The 20,677-nt window shown below is 50.6% G+C and overlaps 1 protein-coding gene across 8 annotated transcripts in view; it reads right to left on the reverse strand.

Annotated features, from left to right (window-relative positions):
• The window catches only part of EVA1C (eva-1 homolog C), a 77,082-nt gene that overhangs the window by 13,725 nt on the left and 42,680 nt on the right, over positions 1–20,677 (reverse strand). For 6 of the 8 annotated variants that reach the window (XM_045036681.1, XM_045036679.1, XM_023238810.2 and 3 more), the window contains 2 exons: positions 14,739–14,891; positions 3,596–3,739 (listed from right to left, as the gene is read on the reverse strand). In XM_045036681.1, the coding sequence (XP_044892616.1) occupies positions 3,596–3,739; positions 14,739–14,891 (297 nt within the window). Of the gene's footprint in view, positions 1–3,595; positions 3,740–14,223; positions 14,348–14,738; positions 14,892–20,677 lie in introns of all 8 variants that reach the window. The other 2 variants (XM_045036682.1, XM_045036678.1) reach the window with 2 other exon arrangements.

Genomic DNA, 20,677 nt, shown 5'->3' on the forward strand with positions numbered 1-20,677 from the left:
GAGAGAGAGAGAATAAGGAAGAAGGGCCATGAGAAGCAGAGAAGAGAGATGCCGGAGATATTTGCCATGACCTTGGAGCTTCAGCCCCTCCTGAGGCCTTGCTTCCCAGCCCTGTCTTCTGAAGATGGGCTTCTAGCCACATGATGCCCACCTGCCTCAACCCTCTTTTTGGCTTAAACCCGCTCACGTTCGTTCCTTCACTCACACCCGAAGGGTCCTAACTGAGACAGATTCAATTAGAAATCAATGATTGACAATCCTCGGTCTTTGTATCCACGTCCACATCCATTGGGAGAAAATTTTTAAAAATGGAAACCTTTTCATGCCCATTCGGTGACCTATGAAATATTCAGACATCGCAAATCATTTTTTAATGATTCTGGTTGCACAGAGAAGAGCCATCTGGCCGAGGGTGGAGAGGGGGACATTTTTTAAATGCCAGCCACTTAGAAGGTGATGAGAAGGTGTCTTAGGAAGTGTCTGCTTGGTGGGGGATGGACATTAGCTTGCCTCCCAGCGAGGCACCCCTTCCCTTTGAAATACGTCCTGGGACCGCACTGGCGGACAAGGGGGCATGTCCTAGGGAGACGGGAAGGACACGGTCAACATCCTATTACCTCCACTGCCCCAGATCTAACACCAAGGTGCAAACCCCGTCTCTGACCTCAGCCTCCGTCCCTCAAGTGGCTCCCTCTGTAGCTCTCAACCTCGTCCAGACCCCTCCACTGACCCTACCTTCCCTTTTTCCTGAAGCTCCCTCCTGTCTGCAGCTGGGATCCCACTCCCCACCGCTGTGATCACTCACTTGGGATCACCCCAACTCTCTCCCTCCTTTGTCTTTGACCAGTGAGCCTGGTCTCACGTCTGGTCTCAAGCAACTGGTCCCACTGGAAGGAACCACGCCCCGGGGCAGACCAGTGTCCTCCCCCAAGAAGTCTGACACGAGCCTCACTTTATACCTTCCCCCATCTTTTCAAACCGTCTTCCCTCCCCTGTCCTCACAGCCGATGACCTTATACTCAGAGAAGACCCAGGCCGTGCGACAGAACAGCAAGCCCCGCCTCCGCTCCCCGAGCCTCCTGTCCCGTTGTGACATTGACGCCCGTGTAAGGCCACACCCCATCCCTCTGCCTTCTCCGGGCGCCAATCCTTCCACCAGGCAGGAGTCCTCAGCGTCTGTCTCGCCTTCGCACTTTCCAAACCCTTCTCAAATCCACCTGATTTTTTATTTTTGCCATGGCCACCAGGCCTGCTCAGCCCGAGTGGCTCCTGTTCTAGCTGGTCGCCCGCCCCCAGCCCGTTCCCTGGAGCTGCCTGATGCCACCTTGACCTCTGTAGCTCCTTGCCTCCCTCCTACTTGGTGCTTCGCATGAGCCTGGCAGATTCACCTGCTTGTTTGCTTAGTTAAGTGCCCATCTCTCTCCCTCAACCGATAATCCCCAGCACAAAGACCGTGCCTTTTTTTTTTTTTTTAAACTACAGAATCCTGGCACCAAAACCACCTTGACCCAGGGAACGTGCCCACGATGCGCTGAATGAACGAACGAGGGACAAGAAGCTCGAGCTGAAGCATGGTGTCCAGGCCCTGAAAGCCCACCTTCTCTCAGCTAAGAGCCCCAGCCCGAGGAACCTGCGCTCACCTCCTTCTCGAAGGCACACCGGGAGATCCCCCACATCCGCAGGCTAACGTCCCGCAACACTCAGCTGCAGAGGTCCGACGTTACTAGAACCTCAGAGTGATCTGTGCGGCTTCTTGGGGAACCCCAGCCAGAGGGGGTTCAACGCTACAGCATGGGAGCAGGAGTAAAGCTTGAGGGGGGAAGTAAAACCACGCTTTCCGCAGCGCAAGCGTGGGTGCTATTATTTCGGGAATGCGCTGATGCAGCCACTTCGTTGGACCCATGACGGCTTTGGCGCGGCAGAGGCCAACGTTTTGAGCTCAGGATACAAGAGGCAGGGGACGCATCAGAATAGCACGAGGCCACAGAAAGGAAGGGCGTACTTTCACGTGCTACAACAGGGATGAACCTTGGCGACACGCTACGCAAAGGAGCCGACACAAAGGAAGAACCGCACATTGCGTGATTCCATTTCTACGGGCCGTCGAAGAGGCAAGTCCATAAAGACAGAAAGTAGATGGGTGGTTGTCTGGGGCGGGGCGGTGGGGGTGTATTGGAGGTCGCGGCTAAAGGTGCAGGGTTTCCTTCGGGGACGACGAGAAGGTTCTTAAGTTAATTGTGCTCAGGGTTGCGTGATTCCGTGCCTAGACCCAAACCAACTGCTTCGTGTGCCTTAACGGGTGACCTGGGTGATCTGTGAGTCACCCCTGAATATGCTACAAAGAGAAAAAGGGAGGACTGGCTAGCAGGAGAGGGGGTTGCCACGAGCACAGGGACGGGGCTCCTCAGATGCGGACTCTGTGCTCTCCCTTTCCTCCTATGAATCATTTCGGGATGAACAGTCCACACGTCAGGATTACAAACCAGAAACCCGCCGCACCCGCAGAGAGTTAATTAGTGCCGGTTCACTTTGAGGTAGCTTTACAAAGTTGGAATCTAATGAACCAAGCATTTCATTTTCTTGCTCGAAGACACCGGGAAAACCGAGACATGCTGCCTTGTAACATTTTTAATGGCTTTAGGGTGAGGATTTGCTCTATTGACTCACCGCTGTGGGTTTGCAGATAGAATGGCAGCAGAGAGAGTTAGAGCCAAACACCGAGACGGGGAGGTTAACCAGGACCCAAACAATACTTACGGGAGCCTGCATGACATGTCCATACATTTTAGAGCCTCCTAAGCACTCAGATTAAAATCACTACTCTCAACGACATCAGTTTTACCCCATTCACTTGTTCTTTTCCTATTCTCCCCGTTAGCGGCCAATCTGATTGCTGAAAAGGCTTTTAAAATTGTTTTCTTTAATGTTTCTTTGAGAGAGAGAGAGAGAGAGCATGAACGGGGGAGGGGCAGGGAGCGAGAAGGAGACACAGGATCCGAAGCAGGCTCCAGGCTCCGAGCTGTCAGCACAGAGCCCGATGCGGGGCTCGAACTCATGAACCGCGAGATCGTGACCTGAGCCGAAGCCTGACGCTTAACCAACTGAACCACCCAGGCTGACCCTGAACATACTCTTAAAACAAATTCTGACCCAAGAACTTGGATGGCTCTTCTAACATGAACAGCATTTACAAGAATAAGGGATAGAGGGGCGCCTGGGTGGCGCAGTCGGTTAAGCGTCCGACTTCAGCCAGGTCACGATCTCGCGGTCCGGGAGTTCGAGCCCCGCGTCCGGCTCTGGGCTGACGGCTCGGAGCCTGGAGCCTGTTTCCGATTCTGTGTCTCCCTCTCTCTCTGCCCCTCGCCTGTTCATGCTCTGTCTCTCTCTGTCCCAAAAATAAATAAACGTTGAAAAAAAAAATTAAAAAAAAAAAAAAGGATAGAAAAAGAGACTCTTGAATATTGGGGAAGATAACACACTTCCAGGCGTAGCCTCAGTTTGGCGTGCTGCTGGAAATGCCTTTCGTTCCCATGATCACCTCCTCCCAAAGAGGCAGGGTCTTCCGTGGAGAAGTTTGTTGAGGGTGCGTTCTTACCACAGGCATAGGTGACGGAGAGGTATTTTTGCACTCCTGGCAGACACGGGCTCCCGAAATGGTGATTGTTGGCGATGATTTTGCATCTCTGCTTCCCGTAGCACCTCCTGGATAACACTTGCAAAGCTGAGTAAGACAGACAGTCTGAAAGGCAGGGAACAACGGGAACGTTATGGTACATTCCGTATCTGGCCACCACGTGGCTCTTGTTCTTTTCTGTAAGGAAATACACGGAGCTGACTTTCAAATCTCACGGAGATGGTCTCTCTGATTAGTTTCCGTGTCATCAAAGCACCCAAGGTGCTTTACCCTATAATCGTACGGGCTAAGTACCTTACAGGCAGAGCTGGCCTCCTGACATGTGCTAGAAGGGTCCGGTGCTTACTGTAACGCCCTGCAGTCACCACCTTGAAATTCTTACGTGGTTTTTGAACAAGGGGTCACGTATCCTCCTTTTTGCGTCAAGCCCCGCAAATTATGTAATGGGCCCTGTATACAGAACAGGCAAAATATGTAGAAAGTTGAATGAAGGTCCTATTTCTCTTATGCCCTTTGCCACTCCTTAAAACATGTTATTTGCCTATGAGGAACTTAACAGAAGACCACGGGGGAAGGGAAGGGGGAAAAATAGTTGCAACCAGAGAGGGGGGCAAACCCGTGAGAGACTCTTAAATACAGAGACCAAGCCGAGGATTGATGGGGGGGTTGGGGGATGGGGAAAATGGGGGATGGGCACGGAGGAGGGCACTTGTTGGGATGAGCATCGGGTGTTGTATGTAAGCGACGAACTACGGGAATCTACCCCCGAAACCAAGAGCACACTGTATACGCTGCATGTTAGTCAACTTGACGATGAATTATATTTAAAAAAAAATAAAAATGAAATGTGTAACCCCAAAATATATATTTTATTTGTCTAGTTTGAGAATCCATCTCCCCTACGTGAACATAAGCTCCACGAGGACAGGGACTCTTCCTGTCTTGTTCGTCCTTGAACTCCAACACGCTGATGAATGAACGAAACGTACTAATAAACGCGAGGCCATGTTTCTCAGCACCTGGCACAACGCCATCGCAATCAGTAAATATTAATTTAACATGCACACAGGATGAGGTGCAGCGACGCTACGTGCCATCAGGAAGACAAGTCGGAAGACATCTACTTTTCACTCACAGGATGGGCTGCAGCTGGAGAGACAACCCCCCCCCCCGCCCACCCCATGAGACCTGATGTCTTAACAATGGAAAACAGAGAGTGAGCGTCAGCAGTGAGTGACCAGGACAAGAGGTGCCGGGGTCAGAGATGGGAGAGATCAGTGTGAACCAGAGTGTGGTCATGACAGGCTGTGCGGAGTAGAGGGGCTTGGTCAAGGGAGAAAGAGCATGAATTAGGCAGAGGCAAGTAAGAAAGAAAGGCATAAATGCCAAGGCAAGTGGGCTAGCGTCACTCGGGGAGGCTAGAGGGCTCACTGGGAGCTGGAACAGTGGACGCGGGCAGGGAGGCCATACAGAATGATCAGGAAAAGGAAACTGGAGAGGGACAAAGGTTGCCTTCGAACGCCTGGCCAGAGACGGACGTTACTCTCCAAGCAACATGGAGCCTAAGAAGTGGACGGCCTGATGCTTTTGTCCTTTAGCAACAGTGTACGGGAGCCCCCGGGAGAGAAAGAGAACCAAGCTCGGGGAGACCGGTTCGGAAGCGATTTTAATAACACACACTGGGAGGAATTAAGAACTTGAAGAGGAGAGAACAGAGGCGAGAATTTTGGAGACCTTACAAAGTTCGGTCCACTTATAACAACAGCTAACATTACGACAAACTCTAAAAATTGAGAAGACTGACAATCCTGACAATCCCAAAGACTGAACAAGACACGGATCCGTGGAAACTCCAGAGCACGGCCCGTGGGGGCGTAGATCGTTCCCGGACCATACATCGCCATCTTTTACGTTGGCACATTTCACACCCTCAAACTCCATGGATTTACTCTCAAGAGGTCCCATCTGCTGTCCCCAAACCCTGCAGGATTTGCAGTCAAGAGGTCTGAGGATGGGACGTACGGTCTCTGCTTTGGGAGGAAGTCGCCAGCTGTCTGAATTACGAAATTCCTAGAAGTCTGATGTAACTGTTGTTGTTTTTTCTGTCACAAAGGAAATGCCTGTTTGTAGTCGAAAACTAGAAGAGCCCAGAGAAGCCCAAACTAGGAAACCAGAAATTCCCAGCGAATCCAACCATGGAGGAAAAGAACTAGTAACCTTTAAGGAACCTCCTTCTGGTCTCTTCTATGTGTGACTGTCCTTCCCCCTCAATGGTGGCATATACCTATTACTCTGCATGCTCCTTCTTCCTCATTTGTTAATGTGTCTGTGAACATTTTAACATGAACATCACTGCGAAGAATTGCACGGTTTTTCATCTTAACGGATGTGCCGGCTCTATGTTCAATACTCAATACAATCATCATTCCGATGGTTTCTGGCGTGGAACCTTAGAAGCAGTTGCGTGTGGGGCGCCTGGGTGGCTCAGTCGGCTGAGCGTCTGACTCTTGATTTCTGCTCAGGTCGCGACCTCGTGGTGTGGGACGGAGCTCTGAGTTGGGCTCCGCACTGACAGCGTGGAGGGTCACGCTGAGAGGTTCTCTCTCTCCCTCTCTCTGCCCCTCCTCCTCCCTCAAAATACATAAACTTAAAGAAAAAAAAAGCAACAGTCCTGTGTGGAACATCCATTGAACTAAATATTTGCACACGAGCACGACGCTTGCCGCGGGAAGTCTTGGAAGTAGATTGTTTTGTCAAAGGCTATTCAAAATATTAAGGCGTTTGATACTCACCGCCGAACTGTCATCCAGAAAAGTTCTACCCATCCACGCTCCCGCCAGAATGGAACGAGGACCCTAGAAACCTTATATTTTCTTAGGACTTGTGACAAGCGTGATTTACAGAGGCAGGCGTCTGCACCCTTAAATTACCCTGGGACTAAAAGAATTTATCTTGGTCGGAGTGAAACCCACAGTGTGTTTTCAGGAAGCGGCCCAAGGTAATTCAGGTCTGACTCAGGTCTGACCATATCCTTGTTGACACTGAGCTCTGAACTGTTTGCGGGATTTTTTTTTTTCCAGCGATTATCTCCCTCTCAGGCTGATTTTGTTTGCGCCCTCTCTTCCTGGCAGACTATCCTCACCCCCAATGCATCTGATAACACGATATTCAACCATTTAATTCAATTTTTTTTCTTGCGATTGTTTAGCACTGAAACTGAAGGCAATTAATCCTCACAACGTGTGTTTACTTTGATAATTAGGCCGCTCTCGAGTGACTCTGTCTTGGCAGTGGGGGCCCCTGGCACCTTAATCTTTGGCTGGAAAGTTCGAGGCCCACCCACACTTGGCCTTGGGATGGCCTTAGCCCAGCCTCTGAGGCCCACTGGGTGGTTTTTCTCGTTCTCTTATTAAGGAAACAGCAGGATCCCTGGAGCCCACCCAGAAAATGTAACTGCAGCAGGAAATGACATGTCACAGTGGACGCCCAGCCAAGGGAGCTTTCTGAAGTTCATGCCCAGGTCTGTGGGAAGGCTCACTCCCTTCTGTGATGAGATGCAGTTTCACTGGTGTTCACTTGGGGCCGGCGGGGGTCAAACACTTTCACACCTTCCCTCCCCTTCTCCTCAGTAAGACCTACAGGTCCTGATGGATCGGACTTGCCCGAAGACCTTTCAGAAGTGACTCCCAAGGGTCAACACCCTCAAGATAAGACACCAGATTAGCTTTGGTTGAACCAGTATGCAGCGGGATCTTACTTTTGGAAGACGGTCTCACAGCTGGCTTAGTTAGTCACCAGCCTTCTGTGTCTTCCCTTTTATTTCACAGTTTACTTTCATTTCAAAGTATTACTTTGTTAGGACTGCTATAACAAGTACCACAGCTGGGAGCTTGCACAACAGAAATCTATCTCCTCTCAGTGCTGGAGGCTGGGAGTCCAAGATGGCGGCAGGGTCGATTCCTTCCAAGGCCTCTCTCGTTGGCTTGCAGATGGCCGTCTTCTCCTTTTGTCCACACACACGGTCTTCCTCGGTGTGTGTCTGTGTCCTAACTTCCTCATCTTATAAGGACACAAGTTATATTGGGTTAGCACCCACATGACCTTAATTTAACTTCAACATTTCTTTAAAAACCCTCTCTTCGGGGTGACTCGGTTTGTTAAGCTTCTGATTCTTGATTTTGGATCCGGTCATTGTCTCCTGGTTCCTGGGAGCCCCTTGTCAGGTTCTGCGCCGACAATGCGGAGCCTGTTTGGGGATTGTGTCTCTCCCTCTCTTTGCCTCCCTCTGTCTCTCTCTCTCTCTCAAAAATAAATAAATAAAAGTAAAAAAAAAAAAAAAGACCCTCTCTTCAAATCTGGTTGTATTCTGAGGTACTGAGGGTTAGGACTCCAGCATATGAATTTTAGGGGCACACAATTCAGCCCACGACAGCCTTCACGATGGCCTCTAGTCATCTTCACCTCCTGGGACTCACACCCCTTTGTGTTCTCTCCTCTCACAATGAATCAGAGGTGGTTTGTGGGGCCCATATGGTACGGCGGAGGCGACAGTGTGTGGCTTCCATTTGCTTCTCTGTATCACTTGCTCTGGGAGAAGCCACCTGACACATCACAGGACACTCAAGAGACCCACGGGAGGAGAATGAAGGCCTCCCACCCACAACCGCACCAACCCGCCCGCCATACAAGCCATCCACGTTGGAAGCCCAGCCTTCAGGTGACCGCAGCCCCAGCCGGCCACCCATCTGCCACCTCACCAGAACCCAGGAGACCCTAAGCAACAGCCACCCAACCTAACTACCCCAGAATTCCTTCCCCACAGAAACTTTAACAAAAATAAATGTTTGTTTTTATTTCAAGCCATTAAATTTGGGGGGTATTCTGCTGCACTGAAACAGAAAACTAACACATGTTTTGATACTTAAAAGGGGGTTGCTGGGGTAATAAGAAATTCCTAAAAACGTGGGCGTGGCTTTGGAACTGGACTTTGGGCATAAATTGGGAAGACATCGAGGAAAGTGTTGACGAAGGTCTAAGGCCTTGAAGAGCCTTCCAGCATCTGTAACCTCTGCACCCTGAGGCCAAGTGCATCTCAGAGTAGAATTTCCCAACTTCAGAAGTGAATGGGCACAGGTGTGCTGGATATTTCCCTTGGGACCCCGGGCTGCCCCCCAGCCATTGATTTTGGCATTGGGTTCTGCCTCCCTTCACCCTACTGTGCCATACAAATAGAATTTTCTATGTCACTGTGGAGAAAAGGCTGGGGAGCCCTGTTCAAGGCCAGGGTGTGGTGTGTGACCAATGACTCTCCATGGCCTCGCCTGCCTGATACATTCCAGATGGGACCAGCTTAGGGCACCGAACACAGAACGGAGGCTTTGTTTGACTTCCCCCAGGCATGGGCTCAGAGGCTTTGCTGAGCCCAGGCGTGAGCATCTTTATGTCCTTGGGAACGTCCAGTACGAGCTCAGGTCCCACTAGAGCATCCCCTGAGGATGCTCATGGGAGCGTGATGGCGTCACGACATGGGGTCGGAGGTCATGTGCAGACGCCCTGACTTCCACCAGGGGTGTCCTCCTCCCCGCCGCCATGAAGCCCCTTCCTTCTGAACCTATCTGACGTGTAACGTTCACAGAATCGAAAAAGCAACCAGCTGCGCATAACAAACCCAAACTCAAGTCCAGAAAAAAACATGCCGTGGGGTGGGACAGCAGAAAAGCATGTAAAGGATCCACATTTCTACTCTGTTACGTAAAAGTTTACGAAAAAAAATGAAGGGTCCCACCACCAAAAAGAAAAAAAGAAAGAAGAAAAGAATAAAGGCGAGAGCGACAGTGGGCAAAGTGCAAATACAAGAATCACAAAAACATGGGAAACTTTCAAAGTCATTAATATTCAAAGAAAGGCAGACCCAAAGGACCATTTTATAGCCATTAAATTGGAACCGCGAAGAACTATCACACACACCTCTGCCAGAGTCATAAGGAAGCCCGGAGTTACACATTGCTGTTTAGGCATTTAAATTGATACAAAAAGGTTTTGGAAAAGAGTGCTGGTGATACATATAAAGCATTGTCAACATACCCACGCCCCCTTTCAGTATAAAACTTCTGGGAATTCATCCCAAGGAAACAATCCAGAGGAAAGAGAAAGCTACAAGCCCAAGGTTGTTACACATCACTCACAATATTTGAAAATCAGAAGCAGGAAAATAAGCCAGCCCCTAGGGAATGGTTAATCAATGATCCGTATCCCTTTCAGAAGGTATGAGGAAAGGACTGGCATTGTTAGGATTTGGGTGGCCGCATGGAAGAACACCCATGATGTGAAGTGAAATTTCAGAGCAGAATCAAATGCGTCTGTTCTAGAATCGCCAATACGTAAAAACTGTTCTGTGCTCCCACACCAGGACTTGGAAGAGACCTTGCAAAGGAAAAAGCTGCTCATTTGATGGGTAACATCTGTGGCTGAACTGTTTTCTTATTTCTCTCTCCCTCTCTCTCCCTCTCTCTCTCAGAGAGAGGGAGTGTGTGAGCTGGGGAAAGGGACCGAGGGAGAGAGAGAATCTTAAGCAGGTTCCACACACCTAGTGTGGAGCCCCACGTAGGGCTCGATCTCACAGCTGGGAGCTCAAGGCCTGAGCCGACAGTCGGGCGCTCAACCCACTGAGCCACCCAGGCGCCCCCGAACCATTTTCTTATTTCTGTTAAATGTAACTTATGGCACTGGTGCAAGACGGTAACAATGATCGTAGCAATCATCTTCCAGAAGGACCTGGAAATGCCCTCCCTCGGTATTTAAGTGCCACATCAGCTGCGTTTCCTGACGTCACTGAGGTCCGGCTGGCCTCCACCACGCATGCTCCCGGGGAGGCCCCGAGGCCGGAGCTTACGGGGTTCCACAAGAGGACAGGTGCACACATCACCTTCCAGAGGCCGCAGGGAGGCCTGACCCCCCGGGCCTAGACCTGTCATCCTGCAGAGCTCACGCCAGGCCCCAGGGTTGAGAAGAAACGGCCCTTTCCCCTTCTTCAAAGCCATGTTGCTGAGCTCCAAGTACTAACTGGGAACTTAGAACACAGATCCCGCTGGCAGCCTGTGGACCGGATGTGGCCTGTAGGCATGTTTTCTTTGGCTCAATCACTGTCTGAAAAGTTGGAACATTTCACATTACAAAAAAAAAAAAAAAAAAAAGGCCGTATTTCCAGCAACTCACGAGGGTTTGGAAGCCGTGACGACACTAGACCCGGCTTCTGGGCCGGCAACCATGAACCTGAGGGAGCTCCGGGTGGGCGCCTCACTTAGGACAGGCTCGGATTCATTCATGCACGCCAAGAGTCACCTGGGCACCTGCTCCGTGCCAGGCACTGCTCTAGCTGCTGGGAATCCTGCAGGAAGCAGACAGACACCATCTCTACGGTGCTTCCCTTCCCCAGGGAAACAGGCCATAGACCTGTATGCGATGGTTCCCACATTACGAAGACAAACACAGGACCGCGCAGACAAGAGGCCATGCTGGTGGGGAGCCCCAGGAGACCTGTCTCATAAGGACACTTGACTTGATCCCTGAAGGATGAGACGGGGCCAGCTACACAAAGATGTGGGGTGAGAACGTTCCAGGCCAAAGGAAGAGCTTGTGCACAGGCCCCAGCCTATGAATGAGTGTGCCGAATGGCCCACAGTTCATTCGCTCATTCATCCATTCTCCCCACAGCTGGGAGAATGGATTTCTTCTAACTACAGTGGACAAAGCGCTGGGCTTTAAGGGGTGGGAGGGTATGGTGATCTGATTTATTTTAATGATATCTCTCCGGCTGCTAAGTGAAGAAAGGGCCAAGGGAGGGGAGGGAATCAGGGAGGAGAGGGGGCAGAAACACCAGTCAGGAGGTGGTCCGGATGGTCCAGGTGAGAGATGCCCAGAAGCAGGGAGCAAAGTGGCCGGATGAGAGACCCTCAGCACAGGAGAGCCGAGGACGTGCGGACGGAGTCAGTGGGAGGCAGGGTGTCAAAAGGTGTGCTTCTGAAAGTGGGTGATATCGGGCGGGCCTGGGCGGCTCGGTTGATTAAGCGTCTGACTTCGGCTCAGGTCATGATCTCACGGTTCGTGAGTTTGAGCCCCGAGTCGGGCTCCGTGCTGACGGTGCGGAGCCTGCTTGGGATTTTTCTCTCTCCGCCCCTCCTCCACTTGGGCGCGCTCTCCCTCCTCCCTCTCAAAGTAAATAAATAAACTTAAAAAAAAAAAGTAAAGTGGGCGATATCAAGGCGTTTACACAAGAGGGATAAATGGATGGTCTGGCGGAGGGGGGATCATGCCAAGTGCAGTTTATAATCCTCCCGTGTGGCTTTCCTGGGCCAAGAAGTGAACAGCTTCTCAGCGTTTAGAGGGAGAAAACACATCGGCACGGGCAGCCAGGGTCTGCCCTTTAGCGCTGACCTGACGGGAGGGAATAGTCCAGGTTTCCATGTGAGCCTTCATAGGGCCTTTCGTGTCCCCTGGGAGCCTCTTCCCACCGCAGAGCACAGGCCCAGACGGTCTCCGGGGCTTGGCAGTGGTTCACGAATGCGGCGAACAGTTGGATCTTCAACCTCACGTGTAGTCAACCGGCAAGGGACAGAAGCCCTCGCCCATGAGGGGTGGGAGGGCACAGGGGAAGGATGAGCCCGTGGCTTTGGCACGTGTGACTTTGCCAGGGCTCAAACCTTCTCAAACTGAACCGCTAAGCGAGGGGCCCGGTCGTGCATTCACGGACCTTTCCTGTATCAACAAGGGTTATTCATGGCATTAGGACAGCTGGTTGACCTGAGGATTCCTCGACGTCTCTATGGAAACCTGTCTTTTAGCCATGATGTCTGCTAACACTTTCTTTGGCTGATTACTTGATGAAGAAGGATGAGGGTCCCTTTGGTGCAGAAATAGGTCAGATCACCAAGGCCCCCGTATCCAGCCAAGGAGACCGGATCATTTCAGGATGTTCAGAAGAACAGCCATCAGACTGGCCTTTGGGAAGGATGCCTCTGGCCATCTGGGCAGAAAAGCAGGCTGGGAGTAGGGAGATGGCACAGTGACCAGCGCCCAGACCTGACACAGTAGCGGGGGGGCCAGGGCAGAGGGGCTGGAGACGTTCTGAACGCATGCGGGTGTTATACGAGAGGGACGCTGGAGTGTCAGGAACTCACAGGTCGCTCTCTGGGGTGTGGGGTGGGCCGAGGGGCGTGCAGTGACATACGAGGGGAAGCCACCCTCACAAAGACCTCTCTGCCCCACTTGGCAGCCAAGCCTGTGAAACGGGAGTCCCCTCCCCCAGACCTGGTCAAGAGCAGCTAGATGCCAGCTCTGCCCCTTCAAAAGACCCTCTGCCGTCCTCAACAGAAGGGCCTTCCTTCCCAGAACACGGGGCTGGGGGGCTTTGGTGGCCCGTGTCCCTCCTGAACGGCTTCTTTGCTCTCTCTTCTCGTCTTGCCCGAGACCTTGCCCGCGCACTGGAGTCACGTCACGCTCTCTCTTTTCAGATCCAAGATCATTGGTTTGGTATGAATTTCTTTTTAAAATGAACATTTCGGGGCGCCTGGGTGGCTCAGTCGGTTGAGCGGCCGACTTCGGCTCAGGTCATGATCTCACAGTCTGTGAGTTCGAGCCCCGCGTCGGGCTCCGTGCTGACCGCTCAGAGCCCGGAGCCTGTTTCGGATTCTGTGTCTCCCTCTCTCTCTGACCCTCCCCTGTTCACGCTCTGTCTCTCTCTGTCTCAAAAATAAATAAACGTTAAAAAAAAAATTTTTTTTTAAAAATTAACGTTTCATTTCACATGTGATCCATGAAGAAATCGTAGCGATTTAACACATTTCAGAGCTCATTTTATTTTTGATGAATAAAGTGCAACTCTGTGCGCCGGTTCCCAGTGGGGCCCGTTCTCTCTGGTAACACGGCGGGTAAAGATCAGGCCACTTCCCCACCACAGACTGGCATGCGCGAGGGTTAATTCTGTGCCTCAATTTGACGAGGCCATGGTGCCCTGCTGTTTGGTCAAACACCGGGGTAGACTACTGTGAAGACACTTTTAAGATAGGACTGACATTGACCTTAGTGGATTTTGTGTAAAGCAGATTACCCTTCCTCATGTGGGTGGGCCTCTACCAATCAGTTGAAGGCCTGCTTTTCCTCCGGGCTGAAGCATAGAAAATCTGCCCGTTTCCAGCCTGCCATCCTGCAAAATTCAGACTCAAGATCGAACACCAACTCTTATCTGAGTTCCCAGACTGCCGACCTGCCCCGCAGGTGTCAGACTGACCATATTCTACCACTGTGTGAGCCGATTCCTTAAAATCAATCTCTTTCCAAATGCAGGTCTATATGTCCCATCAGTTCTGGAGAGCACGGACTACTCATAACCTCAGGTGACTTTGACGGCTCCCCAAGTTCACTCCCCCTCCTCCTTCAAGTCTCTGCTCAGCACGACCCTGTGAGACCATGCCTCTCTGTGGTACACCCCAGCCTTCCCTGTCCACCCCCACCCCCCGCCCGCCGCATGTGCCCTTCCCCTCGGCACTTGTGTGCACCTGAAATACAACACACATCGTTCGTTCTCTCGTTACCTCTTGGTCCACTGCTGGAAGGTCAGTGCCACGTGAACCCTGTGTTGGTCACCGATGACTCCCCCACACCTAGAACGGGGCCCTGCATACAGTCGGCGCTCAGTACCTACTCGGTGTGAAGCAACTACACAATGGACAGATTTGGGAATGTGGGTCAGAAGGAGGTGGGACCACGTGGGCGGTTCCTCCCTGCCCTCGACTTTCCCTCTAATCCAGGGACCAGCCCCTGCCAGGCTTCCTTCCTTGGGGAGTCAGGGCCCTAATCCACTCAGCACCCTAACAATAGCCACATAGTAACACATACCAGGGGCGCCTGGGTGGCTCATCGATCGGTTAAGCGTCAGACTCTTGGTTTGGGCTCAGGTCATGATCTCACGGTTCATGGGTTTGAGCCCTCCACTGGGCTCTGTGCTGGCAGCTGTGAGCCTGCTTGGGATTCTCTCTCTCTCTCTCTCTCTCTCTCTGCCCCTCCCCACCTCAAAATAAATAAACTTAAAAAAACCACACACACGTACCAAACGGGGGGAGCCGCTCTGCTTCTGAGAAGCAGATGTCTGGCTCCTGGGTCCTCCTGCCGTAGCTCGCAGAGTAGATGTTGAGAAACTTCGATGGGTGACAGTGCAGCTTCAGCTCTTGGTTTTCACACACGGTTTTGTTTTTTAGTTCATCTGAAGCAGAAACAAAGATCAGCGACACCATCAGCTTCCCCCAGAAGGACTCAGGGAGCCCTACGCGAGCCCTCAGGGGCTGTACGCTGAGAAGGACAGTGGGAACAGCCCCGCCAGCCCATGGCATCTATGACCCTGAGAAACAGCGCCCTCTGCAGGAAGAGAGTGGGAATGACAGGTGCACAAGGAGGAGATTGGGGGGCGGGGGTAGTGATGGCAGGCAGGGAAGGCAGGACTTTCTGGCTTGGGTTTGCGGATCGGGGGCCTGGCCGGAAAGGATGTTTCTCTCCCTCTCTCTCCACCTGAGGTCACATATTCCTTAATTGAAGGGAGCCTTTCCTCAAATGCGGGCTTGGAGCTGCACAGGTAAAGACCAGGGATCGCCTGATTGAGGATTAAACCTCTGGAGAGAGCCCGCTGACATCTCACCGCCGGACCTCCTAATGTTCTAGCACACACCCCCATTTATATATTTAAAAAGGAAAATGATACAAAAGCGAGTTATTTCCTTGGGTAGAATACGGGAAAAAACAGGGCATGTGAAGAGTCCCTCTTCAGGGCAGTATGAAGATCTCGGTCCAGGAGCACCTGCGGCTGGGGCCGCGGTTGTGTGCTACCTTCCGACTCCCTGCACCAGGTCACAAATTCCCAAAGAATTTAGGAAAAGGTCTGTGTGTTTGTTTAATCCGCATGCCGCTGTAAAATTTCCCTCTGCAATGTCACACAGCGTTGACACTGTAAATGCATTGCTGATGAAAATATAGTTTATTGTTTTTTCTTAAAGAATGTACTGGAGGGGTGCCTGGGTGGCTCAGTCGGTTGAGCGTCCGACTTCAGCGCAGGTCATGATCTCGCGGTCCGTGGGTTCGAGCCCCGCATCCGGGTCTGTGCTGACAGCTCAGAGCCTGGAGCCTGCTTTAGATTCTGTGTCTCCCTCTCTCTCTGCCCCTCCCCTGCTCATGCTCTGTCTATCTCTGTCTCTCAAAAATGAATACACATTAAAAAAAAAGAAGGTACTGGAAAAGCATTCAATTAATAAAAAAAAAAGAGTTTCATAATGATTTGATTTTTAAAAGCAGTAACAGTTAACCCACCAGACACAAAGAACCACATAGTGTATGATTCTATTTTTTTGAGATATCCAGAAAAGGCAAAGCGAAGAGACAGAATGTGGGTTAGCGGTTCCCTGAGGCTGAGGGTTGGGGACAAAGGGAAATGACAATACACGGACACAGGACATTTTTTGAGATGATGGAAATGTTCTAGAGCTGGGTTATGGTGACGGTTACATGACTCAGTACAGTTACTGAAAATCACTGAATTGCACTTAAAACGGATGACCTTTATGCTACGCAAATTATATTTCAATAAAGATATTTCAAAAATAATAATAGCCAAATTTATTGAGCACTTCCTTGAATTAAGCCCTGTTCTAAGATCTTTAAATGTATCGGTGAATTTTTTTTTTAAGTAGGCTTCATGCCCAGTGCACAGCCCCATGTGGGCTTGAACTCAATGATCCTGAGATCAAGACTTAAGCTGAGATCAGTCATGAGATCAAGACCTAAGCTGAGATCAAGAGTTAGATGCTTAACTGACTGAGCCACCCAGATGTCCCTAAATGGATCAATCAAGTTCATACTCAAAATAGCCCTTCTGGGAACCACCTCTTCATATCCTTGGCATGTTGTGTTTTGGATTTTTAGACACTGTAGCAGTGATTCATATAGTCTGGATGCTAACCTTCCTCTTTTACGTGTTATAAATATCTTTTCCTAGCCTGCCACTTATCTTAAACTTTGCAAAAGCAAAGCAAAGCAAAACACAAAGGGGACTGCGGCCATTTATTTGCACATGTGGTTCTCTTCTCCCCACCTCCCCAATGTTTCCTAAAGAAAAAATCATTCTATTACCCTCGTTCTAGATTTGTTTTTACTTTGAAATGTCAACTGCAGCGCAAACAGGAACACTTTTCAGCCACACAAGCCAAGAGGAGCTAAATTACAGGAGCTAATGAAGGCTGTTTGGGGCGGGGAGGAAGAACATACCGAGAAGAAGGAAAACTAGCCCCCCACGATGACCCCCCATGACCACCCCTCCTATGACCATCTCCCAAGACCATCTATGGCCATCCGCCCATGACCACTACCACTGTGACCATTCCCCATAACCATTCCCCATGATTGCCCCCCCATGACCATCCTCCATGGCCATTCCCCATGACCACCTTCCACGACCACCCCCATGATCACCCCCCATGACCATCCCCACCCCCCCCACTCCCACTTTCACTTCTCTGACTCAGTCATGTTTTTGGATTGGAGGTGCAGGCCATGCCCAGATCCCTCATAGATCTCAAGTTAAAGTTTTCCAAACTGTGACTTAAGGCCTATTCTATTCACGAAATCAATTTAGCAAATCGTGACCAGCAATTTTAAAAAAAAACAAGAGTTTAGAAAACATCAAAGCACCTCGTTGCAAAAAAGGATAAACACTGTTTTATAATTTTTAAAAATCCTTTCAGTTGTGTGTATGTTATGCCGGGCCAAAATGTAAAATGTTTTCCTTACCCTGCATTGTAATCAAACCAATCTGAAAGCCCCCACTGAAGCCTTACGGGAAGGCGTAATTTCTACACCAGAGAAGCAGCAGTGAGGCAAAGCTTCAGGATCTCAAGATACCGTCAGCTCTGGTGCTGCTTAAACCTGACCCTGGTCTTTTTTTTTTTTTTTTTTTCTTTTTTTAATGTTTATTTATTTTTGAGAGAGAGACAGACAAACGGAGCATGAGCCGGGGAGGGGCAGAGAGGGAGACAGAATCGGAAGCACGTTCCAGGCTCTGAGCTGTCAGCACAGAGCCCGATGTGGGGCTCGAACCCACAAACCATGAGATCATGACCTGAGCTGAAGTTGGACATCGATCGACCGAGCCACCCAGGCGCCCCGGCCTTACGCTGTTCCTTAATCCGTGCTGAGGGGAACACTCAAGATGAATGAAAGGCGTGAAGCAGAAACCAGGTTACAGAGGCTCACCAAATCCCCGTACGGCCTAGTAACACACAAGGAACTATCGGAGGAGGGAAGGTTCTGGGGTGACCAAGCAGTATGTAGAATGCCCTTCACCCACTCATTGGAATCTTAATACAACAAGTTTGAACCTAAAGCCAAGAAGCTTTGTTTTCTTTTTCTGAACAAAAAGAACACTGAGTCTGACCCTGACATCGAGGGTTTGATTTTGGTGAGTCACATCCGCAGTGGTATGAGTTTTTCAGTGCTTTTTATGAGTAAACGCTAAATCCCACCAACACCGAAATATTGCCTGACTTCAAAGGCCCGGAATGAACGATGGCCTTTGATGCAGAACAGGGGGCATATGGGTAGACGCACCAAAAAGAGCTCAAGCAAGCACCCTTCCAACGGGGAGAAGGCTGAAAAATGTCAAGAATGCCTTCCAGTGGCAGAGCTCGCCAGAAAGGATGAAAACCAAGCCTGATCTCAGCAAACTGGAAGCTTTTCTTTTTAACAGGACTGGCTCCTTTCTTCCTTTCTTTCTTTCTTCCTTTCTTTCTTTCTTTCTTTCTTTCTTTCTTTCTTTCTTTCTTTCCCTTTCTTTTCTTTTTTCTTTTTCTTTTTTTCTTTCTTCCTTCTTTTTCTTTCTTTCTCTTTCTCCTTTCTTTCTCTTTTTCTTTCTTTCTCTCTTTTTCTTTCTTTCTTTATCAGAATTTTTAGAAATTAGAAAAGACTTTTTAAGGCCTGTCAAGAAGTGCATTTATTAGCCACCATCTCTCTGATGTATTAAGGCCCATTCATTAAAGGAGGCCTCGATGCTGGCCAAACTCACGCAGAGTAAAACAACACCTCCATGTAAGGCCTCCAGTGATCCTGTCCTCAGATTATGGGCAAACCATCTCTCGGAACGGAGAGGCCTGTGAGTGTCACCTTACATACGTGGGGTTACTGCTGTGTGATGATGTGTCACTTGGTTCCTTAAGAATGTACTAATTCGCTGTCGCCTAAGAGTGACATTTCTGGGCCCTAAACACAGCGGGGCCACTAACAAAATCGCTCCTTTTCTTAGAGAGAGAAAATTTGTGTTAGAGCTGGGTGAGACTGCTCAGTGGTCTCAGGTTAGAAAAGGCATACACAGCCTTCCCAGTGGGTTTGGACAGGGAGGGTGACAGGAGCCCGGGGAAGTGGGAAAACCAGGACAACAGTCACAAAGTCCCCTTCCTGATTCTGCAAACTGGGGGGCTCTGTGTGCCCTCAATGTTTATTTATTTTTGAGAGAGAGAGAGAGACTGCAAGCAGGGGAAGGGCACAGAGAGAGGGAGACACAGAATCCGAAGCAGGCTCCAGGCTCTGAGCTGTCAGCACAGAGCCCGACGCGGGGCTTGAACTCACGAGCCACGAGATCATGACCTGAGCTAAAGTCGGACGCTTAACCGACTGAGCCACCCAGGTGCCCCTCTGTGAGTCCTCTTTAATAACACAGATACACATGTGCATATCAGCAGTGGCCTTCCACAGAAGGGCAGAGAGGGTGATCTGCCAGGATGAGAATGTGTTACTACCGATGTTAGTTACAAGGCCACGCGGGGCGATATTGACATGCAGACAGATACTTATTCACTTTTACCGTCTACGGTCTACCCTGCTCATGCCTGCACCCAGGGCAGACTCCCCTCAGCCCCCCAACATCTGGGTATCACTGCCTTCCGGTCAGTCACATCTTCAGCAAGAATGACCTCAATCTGCCTCCTGGAATAACAGCTACCAATTACTGAGCACAAGTGCACAACACAACACCGTACTTTTACACACTCTGCCACAGTGTGGAAGGCGCACTGTCTTCACTCTACCGTTGGGTCACGGAGCCGACCCTGGGAGTTTCCCTATGCTATCCTAGGTCACGCAGCAGCCACACAGCAAACAGGGTTATGAACCCAGAACTGCCAAAATCCGAAGCCTCACGGAAACCAAGATGCTCTGCAAGGATGAGATTTAAGGAGGTGAAGCGGGGTGCCGGCTTGAGAAAAGAAGGCTCTTTCTAGCGAGGTTTGCTGGTAAAATAGCTCTCCCACCATCCACAGGCAAGCCCTGATTTATAGCGTTTGCCCATCTCCCTGGTGTAAACACTCCCGTTGTGGCAGATTTCACTGCACTCAGGCAGAGCTGGGAAGAGATGCCCACAGTCGGCTCTCACGATGAGGGCTGGCTCCCCGGGCCCCTGGCTGCAGCAGTGGGGGTGCCTCCTGAGGATCAGTGTCAGTGTCACGCTCGGGCTGGCATCAGAAACAGAGAAGAGCCGCCCGGGTGAGAGGGCTGCAGAGACAGAGGCTGGAGGGGGTAGGAACAACCTCTCTTCTGCCTTCCTCTCACAGTGGTGACAGGGACCGCCTCCCAGCCTGCAGGGCCTCAGGTCACCAATGTCTACATTACCCAAGGCGCTCTGGTCTGAAGGATCATGTCCCTGTTAAATTCGAGTTGAAATTCTGATGCCTGGGGCGCCTGGGTGGCTCAGTCGGTTAAGCGGCCGACTTCGGCTCAGGTCACGATCTTGCACTCTGTGAGTTCGAGCCCCGCGTCGGGCTCTGTGCTGACAGCTCAGAGCCTGGAGCCTGTTTCAGATTCTGTGTCTCCCTCTCTCTGACCCTCCCCCGTTCATGCTCTGTCTCTCCCTGTCTCAAAAATAAATAAACGTTAAAAAAAAAAAAAAAAAAGAAATTCTGATGCCCAACTTGATGGTACTAGGGGGTGGGCCTTTGGGAGGGGCTTAGATCATGAGGG

The sequence above is a fragment of the Felis catus genome, chromosome C2 (assembly GCF_018350175.1).
Source record: "Felis catus isolate Fca126 chromosome C2, F.catus_Fca126_mat1.0, whole genome shotgun sequence".
NCBI lineage: Eukaryota > Metazoa > Chordata > Mammalia > Carnivora > Felidae > Felis > Felis catus.